We start from the raw sequence: 16,727 nt of genomic DNA, 5'->3' as shown, positions 1-16,727 counted from the left end.
ACTTTAAAACCAAATAATCTCGAAATTATCCCAATCAAACAATGTTAAAGTTCAGGTTAACCGAGAAATTAATAAATACCAAATTGAAAGATACGTTCATCCAACGAGGTCTGCCGCCAGCACTACTAGGACTATATGGACGCCGTATTGGTCCCCTAGTCTGCGATACAACGCTTTACATTAACTTTTACAGAACATTTCGTTGGATAGGATTGTGCATGATAGACATTTTTTGTCGTTAATGCCGCCAAGCAGTCAATTTGAAACAAAAACTCGGCAGCGGTAGCAGCAGGCATCGCAACGCCAACGACAGTCGGAACGTGCTCATTTGTATGTGGATTTCTCTTTTTTTTTGCAAATATGTGAACACATATTTTATTAGAATTATAATGTTGAGTTTATTATAAAAACAATAATTAAATTCCATAGGCATCATATTCAAGTCAAACGAAGCATACACGAAGGGAAGTATGATCAAATTTAGGTTAAATAATTTAAATAGAAATGCTTTTACGTTAAAACGTACACTAATGGACGAAAACAAAACAATTGCATTGTTATTTTGCATAGATACATGCATTATAATACTTTTTAGTACTTTAAGAATAAAAGTAAAAAGTCCGCTTATATGGAAGGCTTGAACAGATCCGCCAGAAGCTCAGGTTCGGTCATGTCCTTTTTGTATTTTTGCATCATTTCTTGTACCTTGATACGTCTCCTAACATGCGGTGGTTGATAGCTGTAATTTTTATATATTTGATTATTGCAGTCTACCCAGCGGTTTTGAAAATACTTACGAGTCATTGTCCAACCGCCGCCGTTTAGCCATGTTGTAAGCCGTTTGCCGAATTAAAGAACCGATCACCCTCTTGCTAACCACCATTCCATCGATCAGCGGTATTGCGAAGTTCATCCTACCGACTGGTCCATGCAGTTTTACTCGTAGTAAGCCGGAATTTAGTGCATGCAAAAAGATTATGTGGCATTCATTGGAATTTAAGGGTGCGATCGGTCCTTGAGCTGTTGTGTAACCAGCTCGTGTATAGTGCAACAATTCGTCAATCGGGAATGTCAGATGGTCTTCGTAACTTTCTAGCCATACAAGAAGGATCTTGGCTGTAGGTGCGGTGTACAATTGAGTTGGTTTGGAGGCTCCGGTACGCCTTCTAACTGGTGGTATCGGATCAGCCGATTTGCTGCTCATTGAACCCAATCTGGGCGGTTCGTTATCCAAGGAATATTGTCGAGATTTGCTGGATGCTGCTTTGGAAGTCTGAATTTCACTGACGCTTCGCTCGTACGTAGTTGTTAAATTACCTTCCGAGGTATCTTCTAGATAAATTTCGCTCTTGTTCGCCCGGTTTGGAACGACAATTGCTATTTCAGACGCAACGTCAGCCCAGTAGAGAACCTTTTTCTCACCATTCAGTTGCAGGTCCTCAATATTCGAAGAATTGAAGGCGTTGGATTTGCGTTGCTCCTTATTTTCTTTTGGAATCTTCCAGCTGGAGTTGATGAAACCAGTCCAACCGGCATGTTCTTCGACGTTCACAGGCCAACCGAGAGTGTAAAGGACATTCCAGAAATGAACGTCAATGTTGGCGAGATTCTCAGGGTCCATGTTTCCGATGATATCCAATTCCGACGATTGACCTGCTTTAACGTAGAACACGTGGATCGTGTCACATGTTCTTGGGCTCATCTTATCTAGCATTCTTAGGTCATGACTAAACTCAGATTTCGTAGTATCGAGAGCTGTTAACATTTTCTGACCGTTGTTGTTTTGTCCAATCGATAGGAAACCGAAATGAGCGAGGAACAGACGGGCCGCTTGAAATTCATGACAAACGTTGGGTGCAGTTGCTTCCTGAGCGTGTCCTAAGCCATCTACCGAACATTCCGTTTGAGCCCACGAGAGTTTCTCATAAACCACCTGATCTTCCAATAAACGCGCAAGGTGCTTGGTGGATTGGTTTCCTATTTTTTGTTCGGTTGTGTCGAGTGTTGGGATCGAATAATCCACAACGCACGGTGGAATACGGTCAACCGAATCGGGGAAGTATTTGTACTCTACTTCTTGGCGAACCATGATATCGTTCATAGGAACCGGACGACCAGGATTCGGAGCATGATACTTGGTTCCGGATTTGCTACGAGACAGATGGCGTAGCTGCATTGTCCATGCATGCCGACCAAAAGGGCCACGAATCAATACTGCAAGAAAGTAAAATTATTCTGAAGGTTGGAAAGCTTAACGAAAATCTTACTTGTGACTGTTGGTTGAGGATCTTGATCATTACCAAGAGGTTCCTCAAAAAGAGCCAAAATAGTGGAATTCTCCGTTACAAAATATTTGAACTTGCGAATTGCTTGCTCTTGGCTGATTTCGGATGTTTCTTCTCCGTTTGTATTGGAATGCTTGGCGAGGACTACTTCGTCTAACAGTGAAGATAGAGACTGCTTTCCGCATTCATTAGGAAAATAGTCAATCTGTTCGAGAATCAGTGTCAATAAATTCTCTGCGGCATCACGAACACGCATTGAAGCTGGTTTAAGCTCTTTCTCATCTTTATGCTTGACCGGCTCGCCTGGCTTGCCAACGCTCTTTGATCCGGAAATACCTAACTCAACCACTTCCAGAACCGTAGTAAGACATTCCTTGTCCTGGAGGAGATATGGATGATGCATCAACCACGAGGAAGTGCACTGGAAGGCGGCCACAATGGTACTGTGCAGGTCCTTGCTGTGTGCCGGAGGTGGTCGGGAACATTGATAGCAAATATAGTCGCATATCCATTTGACGGCACGTTTGCATTCCAAGGCATCTACGATGGTTGTTCAATGAGTGTTACATCCGAGAAAAATCTAACTGGGGCGGGTTTCTTACCTGAATCTTTGATGTGCATTGCGGCCAATCCGGAAAGCAGTTCCAAAGCCGCTAGCGAAACGTTGAGATCGGTTTTCCACGAGGAAATCAAACGATGACATACCAAGTAGGTGGCGCGAACGAAGAGAGCGTGACCGCTGTCTGAATTGTTCACGAGTCAAGTAGGAAATTAGGGAGATTTGAGTTTGAATGTCACAATCAGTTTTAAAATATATCTATGGCTAATTGGTGACAAAACAGCAAATTAATATCGATGAACGATATCGACTGTCTGGTGTTTGTAGAAACAAATTTGTACAGAGAAACTACGAAAATATTGAGCATATGGAAAAATAAGGGAAATAGGTTGCTATGTAAGCAATTTTGAAGAAATAATTGAAATTTAAATATCAACTATTATGAGGCTTTTGTGTTTTGTCACCAACTGAGCTCTATAAGTTAAGCCTATTTAGCGAATAAAAAGCGGTGCATAACTGATATCGATTATTTATAATAAAAAAAACAGCTATTTATACAACGTTCATTCAACAATCAAGAAAATTTGACTATTTTCACTGATATTCGCCAATTAGCAACTATTGTACAACTTATAACCCAGCTACCCTAGCTATAAATACAACTAACATAAAAACTAACGAATCATTACCATAAACAGCGGACGAACTCAATTCTAAATCATGAAAAATGTCGGATGAAAAATCATCGAAAGCCGGCAAACTAGAGGGCTCATTGCTAAGCGTGGCGGTGCTGTTGGCTCCTATGCTGGAATTGGCGCTATTTATCGAGTACGTACTCTTCTCCGAGCAGGCTACAAGAGATGGGGATGCGAAATTTGTTTCGTGTGTCGGTCGATACGTTCAATTTTCATCAACGAATTGGGAGAGGATTCAGATGGATGGGTGAATTTAGTACAAATGTGTGAGGTGGTTAGAGATTTTTGATGAATTCACAACGGGTAGATAGAGTAGCACGCCAGGTTTACGGACGTGGATGGTGATCCAATTGGTTTTCGATGATTCGGATTCGGTGGTATATGTACGAACGGTAAAAGAAAAACAAAACGAAAACAAAATTATCCAAACTGAAGATTGCCTGGCGTTTAAAAAAATAAGCTTTGAAATACTGTGAGGTTTAAGCATTTTTCAGCAAAATAGGAACGTGTTCAAAAGATCAATGTTTAAAGAATTTGAAACAGTAGGAGGAAATCGACTAAAGTCAAACCTGAGCTCAGCAGATTGGCATCATTGGATTGCTGAGAGGCGTGCAGGACATCTGGACCTAGTTCCATTTCTTCGAATGTTCCGGAATCCTGGACACATAGGTGAAGGCCTCCCAGCAGCATGTGTGTGTTTTGCGGATCGTTTTCGACTTGCAAGGCATTCATCAGAATGTTAATTAAACGAGGTTTTAGCTGAACAAAAGTAATCATCCTAAATTCAATAAAAAAAATTGTTAATGATTCTGTTATAAGAATAATGCGCAGCGCATGTAAAACAAATGTTCTTACTTGTCGGCAGGCCCAGCTGTGATGTCCCTGATCGGAAGCGTCTGGAAGTGCAACGGTAGGGCTAAAATAGATAACAACACGTTGATCGCGGCTCGTCTCAATTCCGTTTTGTTCACGATGACATTGGACTTCATTCGCAATTCCTTATCTGGTAGAATCAATTCCAGTGCGGCAATGAACGATGGAAGGAGCACTTGAATGCCTTCCAAATCTATTCGGAACAAATCGGATGAATTGTACAAAATGCTTGCCAGCGTTTCTTCGCACTCTTTCGAATCGCTTAATTTGAGCCCTTGTTGGAGAGCCATGTAAAAGCGGGCCAGATAGACCGGAAGTATTTCCTCGCCCGTTTTCTTAGCGCAAAAGATTCGACACAATGCTCCGATGGCTTCCGCTTTTCCGGATTCGTACTTATCGATGGTGAGCCCAGGTGGAACGTCGCTCATCTCTGACAAAGACGGTGGCTGTGATAGACTTCCTTTGCGGTTGTCCATGATCATTGATGAAGGTCGGCGTTTCGCTTCGGCAGCTTTCTCTGTGCGATAATCAATTTTATATTTAATCAGTTTGATAGTAATAGAAATGTTTGATGAAATTACTTTTCATATTCTGAATCCACGTTTCGCCTCCGATATGAGCTGCATCAAAAAGCCACTCACCGAAGAGGTGAAGGATGCTGTTGCAACGTGGACGATTTGCTGCCAGAGGGTAACGATTTTCCTGACACAGTGAGAGCATAGCTGCGAATGCAAAAAAAAAAGATAAAACATTTTGTTGATAAGTAATCAAAATACTTGCCATAGTTTCTAGTCACTACATGAGACATGAGTTTTCCAATTTTAAGAACCTAATCGCGCACTTTTTAATAGCTTAGGAAAAGCAAAATATTGATGACCAGCCACCATGTCTTTATTTGTTTAAATTCTTTATTTAAAAGAGTTTTAAACCCAAGGCTGTTTCATCTTTCGAAACTATTTACAGACATATATAAAGAAGTATGGAGCAAGACGGGCCACGAGAAATTACTGTTGGGGAACAAAAATTGCATTGATCCAGTCGGGGTGCACTTGTACGTTAGAAAGTCCTTGATTCAATGAATCAAAGGCTCTGTAATTTTTTCTGATTTCTTGGCTTGTGGATCGGATATAGAGGGTTCGTCAATATGCTCATCGCCGTTAAATTTTGTTAAACAGATGGACTGAACGTCTTTGATGAAGTTGATTATGTTGCGCTAGTCCACCAAGCGGTTACCGTGTTGTCTATGTTGTTAGCGGTTCGAGCAGCTTGGAAGATGGGAGAAGTAGTTGATTATGCGGGTTACAAAAGAATTCCCAGAAGACATTAAAATCGACAGATCCTCTCCCAAGATGGTGGTATTTTTTACCATTCGACAGAAATACTTGCTAAAGTGGTGTGGTGATGCAACTCGGTGGCCAAGGACGCGGAAATATCTTCTTAACCTAGTGCCAAAGATGTTTAAGTACAAGATAGTCCACTCTTCAATACCCCGTACATGTCATTGGCGAAATAATTTTTATTGAATGCAGTGCCAACTGGTGGTGGAAAGTCGGACCATTACAGAAAAAATGATCAAGTAGACTCTGATTTTTAATTGTTTTCAAATTGTCACTGCGCCCTTCAAAACTTATATGGGCAATCATGTTGACAGCCGAAGGTGTGGCGAGACGAGCGGTAGGAGAAGTGAAACATGATGAAAGGTTTTGTGTCAGATACTGATTGGGAGTAAATAGTTGTGGAAAATTAGGATCGTGAGTGCCCTGTTATAGCAGTGGTCAAAACTAACACTAAGTGTGACAGTGTTTCGACGTCCGTGTACCATCTTGGGAAGCTTTTGGTATATACCAGGGTCCAGGATCAGCTCTAAGCCCCGGAACTACTAATAGAGAGGTGCCCCAGAATCCCTGTATGATTCGTATCCATAACAAGTGCATACTCGTTCCAATACATGCTTTTCTAATACAAATAAAGCAATGTATAATAGACCTCTTCATGTTTTCAAAAAGTATCAAAAATTCAACCGATCAGCCCAGAATCACAATTCTTATACTAAAATAAGTCTCCTGTCAAATTTTCAACTAATTCGGATAAAATTTCGAGGTGGCTCAAGTCGATTTAGTGTTTTTGGGCTATTTTCAATTTTGGAAAAAATCTAACAAGAGATATAAACGTCGAAAACTATCGCAACAACCTCTATACGGAAGCTTTGGGTGTGCTCTACAAGTCTTGTGAACATTGCGATTCGTTCCGTTCACGTTTTGTCCATGTTAAAGTGATTTTCAAGCTTTTAAGTGCATAAAAATACTGTTTCCCCCAAAAGTCGTTGTTCTACAAAATTCTTGAATTTATGACAAACGATTGCTAATTTATTATATTATTATTCCTCTTTTTTCACTGGAAATTTGAGTAATATAATTGTCACTGTGCGATTTATCGTTAAATTCTTAAAAATCAGAAGCTGAACTTTTAACATAAATTTGCACGTTAGGATTTTTTCAAACAAGTTGTACGAACAAAACATAAATCAAATCATATGATAAAACGTCTGAGTTGTTACTAGATTGACCACGAACTCAGACGTTTTATTTTAAAATTAAAGAAAACTCTTTTCGATAGCAGTAAGCTATTACAGTTATGAGAAATCTAGGGAACTATTGAGTCATGGGACGATCTGACCAACCTGAAGGAGCAGAAATAGCCTTCTCAGCTGCGGAGCGGCTGATTTTGGTGGGAGCTCTTTCAGAACAACGTGCGAAATCTGGGGAGTCCTCCGTACTGCCGAACTTTTCTTGTGTTATTATGTGTTATTGGTTGCTACGCCTCACCTCACCTCAATGTGATCGCTGTCTTTCGTACTGTTTTTTTTAACTGCATTTTATTCCAAAGCAAAATATATTTTTTTAAGAGTTATAGCTCTTCAAATTTCTTCATTATTGAATTAATTAATACCTTGCAAACACCATACTTTATATAGTTCTTCTTATTGGCATCACATCACCAACTGGGACTTTGCCGCGTCGCAGCCAAGTGTTCTGTTGGTGATCAACCCATGATTATCATAGAAACGGAAGTTTGTTATAGTCCTAAATAAAATTTTCATTCCATTACTAACAGTTAAACCCATCAGACCTAGTTTTTACTCTGCAATAGGTTATGGGCCCAGGAAAACTGAGAGTTCAAGGTTCATTGTAGAGCTCGAAAGAAGTAGTTTTACTTAGCTCCTAGAAAAGAAACGAAAATGATTTCTGGTGGTAGAAGCGGTGGATCGGAGGACACTACGAGCAATTCAAGTTCATCAGGATCAAGGACAGGAGGTTCTTCGGATCAGAGAACAGTTCGTGTAGTAAGCGGAAGTAGTGTAGCTCTAGCGATCGAAAAGCTCAAAGGGCGGGATAATTACGTTTCGTGGGCCTTCGCCATGAAGATGACTCTAATACGGGAAGGTACTTGGTGCGCAGTGATGCCGAAGCAAGGTGAAGTTGTAGATGAAGAAGTCCAGATGAGAGCACTATCAACGATATGTCTAGGCATCGAAAAAGTGAACTACAGCCTGGTGATGGATGCGAAGAACGCGCAAGAAGCATGGAACAAACTCGAAACTGCTTTTCAAGACGATGGCATTTATCGAAGAATTGGACTGTTGCAGCAACTAACAACTATACGTCTTGAAAATTTTGATAGTACGGAAGCTTACGTAGATGCTTTATTTTCGACAAGTCACAAGTTGGCAGAAATTAATTTTCCTGTGGCGGATGAATGGTTGGCCTCACTACTTCTAATGAGACTGCCGAAGTTTTATGCGCCCATGGTGATGGGCTTGGAAGCATCTGGACAAGCACTCAGAGCTGATGCGGTTAAATCTAAAATTTTGCAAGATGTCAAGATAAAACATGGACCTCGAAGCAGTAACGATGAAGGAGCTTTCTATAGCGGAGGAGAACAGAATCAACGAAGACGTGGCGGTAGTTTTAACAAACAGAAGAATGTATCGTGCTACAATTGTCACAAGATTGGCCATTACGCGGTGAATTGTCCGGAGAAACATGGGATATCAAAAAGCAAAAAGGGTCGAGCAATGTGTGCAGTCTTAGCAGTGGGTAACGTGGATCAAGATGAGTGGTATTTTGACTCAGGTGCCACTTGTCATATGGCCAGATCTGGATCAAATTTTCAAGATGTGGAAGAGGTTTCATATAAGGTCGGGACAGCAAACAAGAGCAGCATGTCGGCAAATGTCAAGGGTGTCGTTAACTTAGTTTGCCTCGAAGGCCCGATAGACGTACAGGATGTGTTAGAGGTACCAGAGCTGGCGGCCAATTTGCTATCCGTTAGTAAAATCTGCAGCAAAGGATTTACAGTAGTGTTCACAGCAAAGGACTGTCAGGTCCTGACTGAAAGCAGAGTAGTTTTTGCATCTGGAACAGCTAAAAATGGTTTATATCGGCTGAATTATTGTATGCAGAAGGCATTCGTGTGTAGTGATATCGAAATATGGCATCGGAGATTTGCTCATTTGAATTTTCATAATTTGAAGCAAATACAACAAATGGCCGACGGTTTCTCAATAAAGAATTCGGAGGTGTTGGATTGTGTTGTATGTTTACAAGGCAAACAAGCTCGTGACGTGTTTCCGAAAAGCATTTCAAGAGCACAGAAGCCTTTGGAACTGGTCCATACAGATCTTTGCGGACCGTTTGAAGTACCATCGTTAGCAGGAAGTCGATTTTTCGTCAGTTTCATTGATGATGCTACAAGAAAGGTGTTCATTTATACACTTAAAACGAAGGATGAAGCGATGGAAGCATACAATAATTTCAAAGCTATGGCAGAACGGCAATCTGGTTATAAATTGAAAATTTTACGCAGTGATAATGGCCGTGAATATGATAATGCAAGATTTGAAGCAAGTCTGAAGCGAGACGGAATAAGACATCAAAAATCTTGTCCGTATACACCAGAGCAGAATGCCGTTGCTGAACGCATGAATCGGACAATACTTGAGAAAGCAAGATGTATGTTAAACGATGCGAAGTTATCAAAGAAGTTCTGGGCTGAAGCAGTGAATACAGCAGTATACTTGATTAATCGAAGTCCGACACGGTCCTTGGACGGAAAAACACCAGAAGAAGCATGGACAGGAAAGAAACCATTTATAGGGCACCTGAAGATTTTTGGATCCATAGCAATGATGCACATACCAAAGCAAAAAAGAAAGAAGCTTGATTCGAAATCAATAAAATGCGTTTTTGTTGGATATGCAGAAGATACGAAGGGCTACAGGCTGTATAATCCAGAGAATCATAGTATCGTTATCAGCCGAGATGTAAAAATTATAGATGAGGGCCGGAACGTTGCAGTGACATCTGAGCAACCGCAAGTAGAATTTCTAGAGATAGAGTTTTCCGAGGAAACTAATCGTAAAGTGTGTGATGGTTTGCCGGACACAGAACAGCATGAACACAATGATATGCTGAACTCTGATGGATGGCGTTGTATTAGCAAATGAAAGCAGTAGTTTCGAAAGTGCGTTTGAAGATACGGATGATGAAATCGCGCTCCCACCGCAACTAGACAGACCAGTTGATGTGCAACATGGGTCAAGGCGCAGCGGTCGGGAGCGCCAACTCCCTGGCAAGTATAAAGAATGTTTTACATATAGTACGTATACTGCCGTTCTACGCATAACTGTCCCATGTACATAGGAAATCCCAGCAAACATGGGACAAATATATGTATGACGGCAGTATACTGGCCAAAACGTTTTCCAACAGTCCACTGCAAACGGTACAAGAGGTGCTGAGCGTTCGATTTTCGAAAAGAAGGATGATTTAATTACCTATAATGAGGCGTTGAATAGGCCAGACCGGCTGGCAGGCTGGCAGCTATGCGAGATGAAATCGGTGCAATGGAAACCAACCAAACATGGGAACTTGTGGACTTACCGGAAGGTGCCAAGGCAATAAAAAGCAAATGGGTTTATAAAACGAAACGTGGAGCTGATGGAAGTATAGAAAGGTAAAAGGCTCGTTTAGTTGTAAAAGGATGTTCACAACGGCCAGGAATCGACTACGATGAGGTCTATTCACCGGTAGTTCGTTACTCGACAATAAGATTCTTGATGGCGCTGGCGACAAAATCCGATTTGGAGGTTGACCAAATGGACGCTGTTTTGCAAGGAAAACTTGAAGACGAGCAATCTACATGCAACAACCAGAAGGGTTTGTGGCGGACAGGACAAAAGTATGTAAACTTCTTAAGGTCACTCCTGACGGAACCCAAGTTCCAAAGTGCTCGCGTTTTCGGAGGCACATCACTCGATTCAGAGGCGGCGCACAACTGTCATTTTTGTTGATTTAGCTTTGCTGCGTCGCAGCATGCGTGAGATAATAAAAATGACAGTTGTGCGTTGCTTCCGTATCGAGTGGTGTGCCCCCGAAAACGCGAGCACTTTTAATCTTGGATTCCGTCAGGAGTGACCCTAAAGCGCTATATGGTCTGAAGCAATCGAGTCGTATATGGAACCAACAACTGAATAAGGCGCTTTGCGAGTTTAGAAGTAGTAGAACAATCAAAGGTGGATCCTTGTCTGTACTACATGCACGATGGAAAAACAATGTTGTTCGTAACAATCTTTGTAGATGACTTCCTAATTTTCACAAACAATTCAAAACTGAACAAACGGTTGAAGAAATTCCTTTGTTCTCAGTTCAAGATGAAGAATTTGGGCTGTGCAAAGTTTTGTCTTGGACTTAGAATCAAACGAAACCATGATCGTAGTTGTCTATCTCTCGATCAAGAAAGTTATATTAATGACGTATTGGAAAGGTTTAACATGAAAAGCTGCCATCCTGTCGCTACTCCATTTGAATCAAGCAATCGTTTGGACAAGTCAATGTCACCACAAAACGCGGAAGAGGCTGAGGTTATGAAGAATGTTCCCTACAAAGAAGCGGTTGGATGTCTACAATACATCGCGCAGGCAACGCGTCCTGATATCAGTGATATGCAGTGATATGCAGTGAATGCAGTTAGCCAGTACAGCAGTAATCCAGGACACAAGCATTGGGAGGCAGTGAAGAGGATTTTTCGATATCTGAAGGGTACGGCAAGCAATAGACTTAGCTACAGCAAGAACGGCAACGAGAAGATTATTGGTTATACCGACGCAGATTGGGGAGGAGATACTGACACACGACGATCAACAACGGGCTATGTATTCATACTTCAAGGTGGCGCCGTTTCTTGGAATGTGAATAAACAGCCAACGGTAGCTTTGTCATCGTGTGAAGCAATACATGGCGTTATCGAGAACAATTCAGGAAGCGATATGGTGGAGGAACTTGCTGCAACAATTATTTGATGAGATTGTTATACAGATTTTGTGTGATAATCAATCTGCTATTTGCATTGCCAAAAATGGCTCTTATAATCCTAGAACTAAACACGTCGACATCCGATATCATTTTGACCATGAAGCAATCAATAGTGGAGCGGTGGTAGTTAATTAAGTCAATACCAAACAACAGATAGCAGATGGATTCACGAAACCCTTAGTTCAAGCTGGAATCATTAATCAGAAGCTTTTTCTAGGAATCATGGATTAGGGAGGCAAGTATTATCATAGAAACGGAAGTTTGTTATAGACCTAAATAAAATTTTCATTCCATTACTAACAGTTAAACCCATCAGACCTAGTTTTTACTCTGCAATATGTTCATTAAGCACTATTGTTGTTAACTGCAAGGTTTCATAGCCGAGTTACCATTTTTGCTTTCGTTCAACATGAGGCTAACACGATGATACATTTATTGCCCATTGCCCTGCCCTCCAGGGAAGTCGCAAAGATTTACAACCCGAAAAGTTCCTAGACCGGACCGGGAATCGAACCCAGCCACTTTCAGCATGTTCTTGCTTTGTAGCCGAGCATCGGCTAAGGAAGGCCCACAGGCTTTGCACAGTTAAAGAAATGCAAAAATAAATCAATAAATCAACTCATTTGAACATTTTATTGCCTATAGGTAGGGGCAGTAGGGGCAATATGAACATACGGGGCAATATGAGCCACCCTCATTTTGAGCTTATTGACAAATTTTATCATGTAAAAGTTATATGATCTTTAAGAGGATGCTCCACATATGCATCAACGTGAAACCCGCATTAAAATTCAATTCAAACATGAAAATACACTTGAAAATGTAAATTTTCGCTGCATAGGCAAAATTATTATAAGATTTTATAAATAAGGTTTTGACACAAAACTGATTAAAATACAGGTCAAAAATACACCACAATCAAAAGATATATTAAAATTGAATATTGTGCACACATGTTTGTATTGATACAAATCTGAATTTATCATAAAACTTTTTTTTCCCAAAACCAGTATCTATGGGGCAATATGGGCATACCTGCACAGAGCAAGATATCAGGCCTTAAAATGCGAACGATTTCAAATTTCAGTAGTCAAATACAAGAATATTATCATATATGTAAGATTCATTACGGAAAAATTACAACAGCGCATTACTGCGATTGAAACAGAAAAAATGACCATTGACTAATTGAAATGTGGCTGTTCAAACAGTGAAGAGTGACAAACCGGTTCAGTCCGCTGTTGTGCGGTTTTTTAATTTTATTTGGTATGGAATACTCACAACTGTTGTAGGAATATCATATTCTTCCATATTACGATACTTTTTTCGCCTAAATAAACGTTTTGGATGGGTGGCCCATACTGCCCCAAATGGTGGCTCATATTGCCCCGTATAGCCTGGAACACACATTGAAATCAATACATTTTCAAAAGTGCATTCCAACAATTTCCAAACGCATTTTTCGTCATTCATCGACGTAATATGAAAGGTAACATTCTCTAGTATAAGTCAACTACATTTAAACGATGTTTTTTGAGCTTTTCGGCGCTTTTCGGAACGGTTTCCTTAGGTGGTCCATATTGCCCCGATCACCCCTACTATAAAGCATTTCAAATTGAATCCAGACAACGAACAGTCATAAATATTGTAACAAATAATGATATTCTATTTTCACTAGGACACTAAAACAATGTGAACAAAAGATAAACCGTAACAAACATTTGGAACTACACAGAATTGCGGTCGTTCACTGTATTTCGAGTTATCACATTTAGATACGGTCCTTACTCACATGAAAAATTAGAAGATGGTAGCGACGTCGACTGTGGAATGGAATTGGCCTGATTTGCTGATGTCCTGCTGCTGGTTAATCCACTAAACGAACTCTTGGTGAGGCCTGTACGTTGGACAAACAGAAGATTACTTTTCGGATTGAGTTACCTTTCCATTAGATGCAATTATCACGTTGTGCTCATAAACATAATCAATACAGATCATCGTCACATAAATAGACAAAAAAGTGAGTTAATCAACTTTCTACGGGAGATAGGTGACATCTAGAGATCATAATGTGGAAAGAAAAAAATAAAAATGATAATGAAAGTCGAATGCTAGAACTTTCGGTAATACACAGATCAAGCAAAACACAAATGAGTATGAGAAATTGCGCACCCTTGGAATGGGCCATCGAAATAACGGCATGCGCGGAAATCGACGGAGCAACGCTGAAACTCTTTGCCAGCCTTCGCTGCAACGGTGGTGTTGGTGAACTTGGCGTTCCATCTCCGCTACCCGATCCTCCGAAATGAAGCCCATCATGAGTGTAACCACTGATAAAATTGCTCAATGCGCTGACTCCCATGTTTCCGGAGCTTGTGTTTCCATCGGTTTGACTATTGCTACCGCCACTGTTATGATTGCCTGAAGTACTTCCCGCTACTCCCAATGCAGCCCCCAATCCCAACCCCCCAAGCCCACCACTGGCACGAACCGATGGGCTCTGTTTGATCTCTCCACCGGAATGTCTGAAATTAATATTAGGAGTTGTGTTCCCACCACCACTAGTTGTAGCGCTTGCACCGCCAAAAAATTGCAGCTGATTCATGTTCTCCAAAATGCTTACATCGTCCTGTCTGTACTGAGCTATGCCTAGTTTCAGGTTCGGGAATTCACAACAATGAATGGATGGGTTATAAGATCCTGACATTGATAGTAAACCCAAGTAACTTACCCAAAAAGGCGTCTACAAGTCCAGCAATTCCTTTCATAGTTTTCAAGAAGATCTGCGGCAACTGCAGCAAGCACGGATGGTAATGTGGCTCCACACCATCTGCATTCAATAGGACGGCTTGGATGAATTGCGGAGTTCGGCTGACAACCTGCGGGCAGCACAGGTCCGTTGGTGCTCCCAAAATTTTCAGGAACCGTATCCAAGACTGGGCAATTCCATCATTAGTCATTCCCGGTGGAATTAGATTGCTGTCTTCGTCCACTGAAAATGAAAGTGAATTACATTGAATCATATTATGTATAATAATTAGCGACTTTCGTTTTGTGATTGTTCGTTTCACGAAATATGTGAACTATTTTGTGATTCTTTTTGTATCACTCGAAAGTTTTGCATATGTTACTTACTAATCTTCATTTCCGGAAATGCTGGTCCATAAGTGAATTCAAGTAGCTTTGCCGTTAACACCAGATTCACTCGATTCCATTGCTCGACGAGAGCAATCCGATGGCGCCAAGCGGCGCAAGACTCTTGAAATGTCTTCCACAATGAAGGCGAAGGGAAGCACCGACTACACGCCAGCAGCCACACTTCAAACAAAACGGACAAAACACGCTCGCACAGCTGATCTCCGACATCATCTTTCACAATCGGCGGTGCCAAAAGGATTTCATTGATGGCCAATAGAAACAGCAGCAATGCCTCCCACGTTTCAACCGTTAGTATTTGCGAATTTTGAGCTGTATCCTGCAGAGTGCGTAGAACTCGGTGACAGAAGACGGCTTGTCGATTGATGGTATCGGTACCTGTAGGAAAATGTGTTTTGAAGGATATCCATATTTGAAAAACAATTCCGAAAACCATGCAATTATCAGATTATCACCTAAATCCTCTTGATATATAAAAGGCCAGTCTGGTAGAGCATGAGGAAGATAAAACGAGATCAGTTCAAACCGTTCAAACCCTTTTTCTCAACGCAAGGCATTGTAGTGGTTAGTAGAAACGAAAAGAGTGCATGTAAGCAAAAAAAATAAACGAAATAAAAGTGTGCATATTAAATCTCATTCAGCATAAATATTAAACAAAATATTAATTATTCAACACTTGATCAAACCAAGGATACCTTCTCCTGGCCTGGGGACGAACAAGTTGTACAGATGCTTAATGATTTTCCGCACGTAGGTATTGGGATCATCACAAATTGGTTTCGGAACGCTAATTTTCGGATTGGGCAGTAACGCTGTCAGCCACTCGCAGTAGATATTGACGCAATCCTTGATAATGTCATGCTCCGCCAGCGGAAGGGACAGCCCGTGACAAATTACGTCCATGCACCATTGTACCTGGCAGTTGCGAAAGATGGTCCAAGACAAGAAAAACAAATTATCACTAAAAGGAAACATATGTGTTCAATTATTAAACCGATTCCTACGGTGGTGTAATTCCAGAAAATATTTGTAGCAATTGAATTATTAAGATTTAAGAGAAGTTTGATACATATTTTGCCATTTTATGAAGTAGAATGTGATTCTATGTTTTTGTAGAAACAACCAATAAACCAAAAAGTAAGTAAAATAACTCGATCAGTTTGGATACCACTGACTGCAATGAAGTAAAATTACAAAGCGATCGTAATATATATATTCATAGACAGACATGGATCTGGAGTTGTTCTATATACCGTATACCGATGAAAATCAACTTTAATGGTTCACCCATTAAATGCATGGGCTGGTCACACAACTGCCAATTAAAGCATCCGAACGTACCTCCTGATCCGCGACGAGCGTGCTGGGTTCCGCTGCATTCGTAATTCCAAGATTGCCAGCTAACTGTTTTACGACGACGGCTGCCACATCACGCCCACCCGCTATCCCAAATTTCCCGAGAACACTTTGCGATTGAGCGTTAGTAATGTTTTCCGTAATAGACGGCACCAGCGATGCCCATTCCGAATACATTGTCTACTGGAGAGATTTCTAACGCATTCCGCACTGTATTAAACAGAGAAAATCGTTCAATTTTCCGAATTTTCACATCGAACACCACTACAAATTTTCACTTGACTCTTCGTGTTTACGTTGTCTTCATTTTCGTCTTCATGCGAAACAGTCATCACATCTTCTGTTCTGCATTGTATTCGCTTGAAGTCGAAGCAAATTCTGCTCTTCCTCCTATGGGAAATCCATTGCTATCTGTCAGGTTTGAGTGAAA

The 16,727-nt window shown here is 40.9% G+C and overlaps 1 protein-coding gene across 9 annotated transcripts; it reads right to left on the bottom strand.

Annotated features, from left to right (window-relative positions):
• Positions 1–373: 373 nt before the first annotated feature.
• Positions 374–16,623, bottom strand: LOC134213833 (ral GTPase-activating protein subunit beta). 9 transcript variants are annotated; one of them, XM_062693222.1, is made up of 15 exons: positions 16,283–16,622; positions 15,637–15,856; positions 15,397–15,477; positions 14,921–15,319; positions 14,517–14,777; positions 13,958–14,434; positions 13,578–13,682; positions 4,994–5,134; positions 4,395–4,929; positions 4,109–4,317; positions 3,534–3,695; positions 2,888–3,028; positions 2,268–2,825; positions 798–2,214; positions 374–739 (listed from the first exon to the last, which is right to left on the bottom strand). In XM_062693222.1, the coding sequence occupies exons 1-15, from the start codon at positions 16,472–16,474 to the stop codon at positions 625–627; spliced, it is 5,013 nt and encodes a 1,670-aa protein (XP_062549206.1). In that variant the 5' UTR covers positions 16,475–16,622; the 3' UTR covers positions 374–624. The 9 variants fall into 9 exon arrangements, with proteins under 9 accessions (XP_062549206.1, XP_062549207.1, XP_062549209.1 ...); XM_062693223.1 differs by having other exon boundaries at positions 15,397–15,426; XM_062693225.1 differs by lacking the exon at positions 3,534–3,695 and having other exon boundaries at positions 16,283–16,623.
• Positions 16,624–16,727: the final 104 nt, after the last annotated feature.

Source organism: Armigeres subalbatus, chromosome 2, assembly GCF_024139115.2.
Source record: "Armigeres subalbatus isolate Guangzhou_Male chromosome 2, GZ_Asu_2, whole genome shotgun sequence".
Taxonomy (NCBI): domain Eukaryota; kingdom Metazoa; phylum Arthropoda; class Insecta; order Diptera; family Culicidae; genus Armigeres; species Armigeres subalbatus.
This window is presented reverse-complemented; position numbering and strand designations above follow the sequence as displayed.

Bases quoted from the DNA above. Each gene is read 5' to 3' on its own strand.
- LOC134213833 (XM_062693222.1), bottom strand. From the start codon at position 16,474: ATGTATTCGGAATGGGCATCGCTGGTGCCGTCTATTACGGAAAACATT. The intron at 15,320-15,396 runs GTGATAATCTGA...ATTTTCCTACAG, and splicing joins TATATATCAAGAGGATTTAG to GTACCGATACCATCAATCGA. The intron at 13,683-13,957 runs GTGCGCAATTTC...TCCAACGTACAG, and splicing joins TTCGATGGCCCATTCCAAGG to GCCTCACCAAGAGTTCGTTT.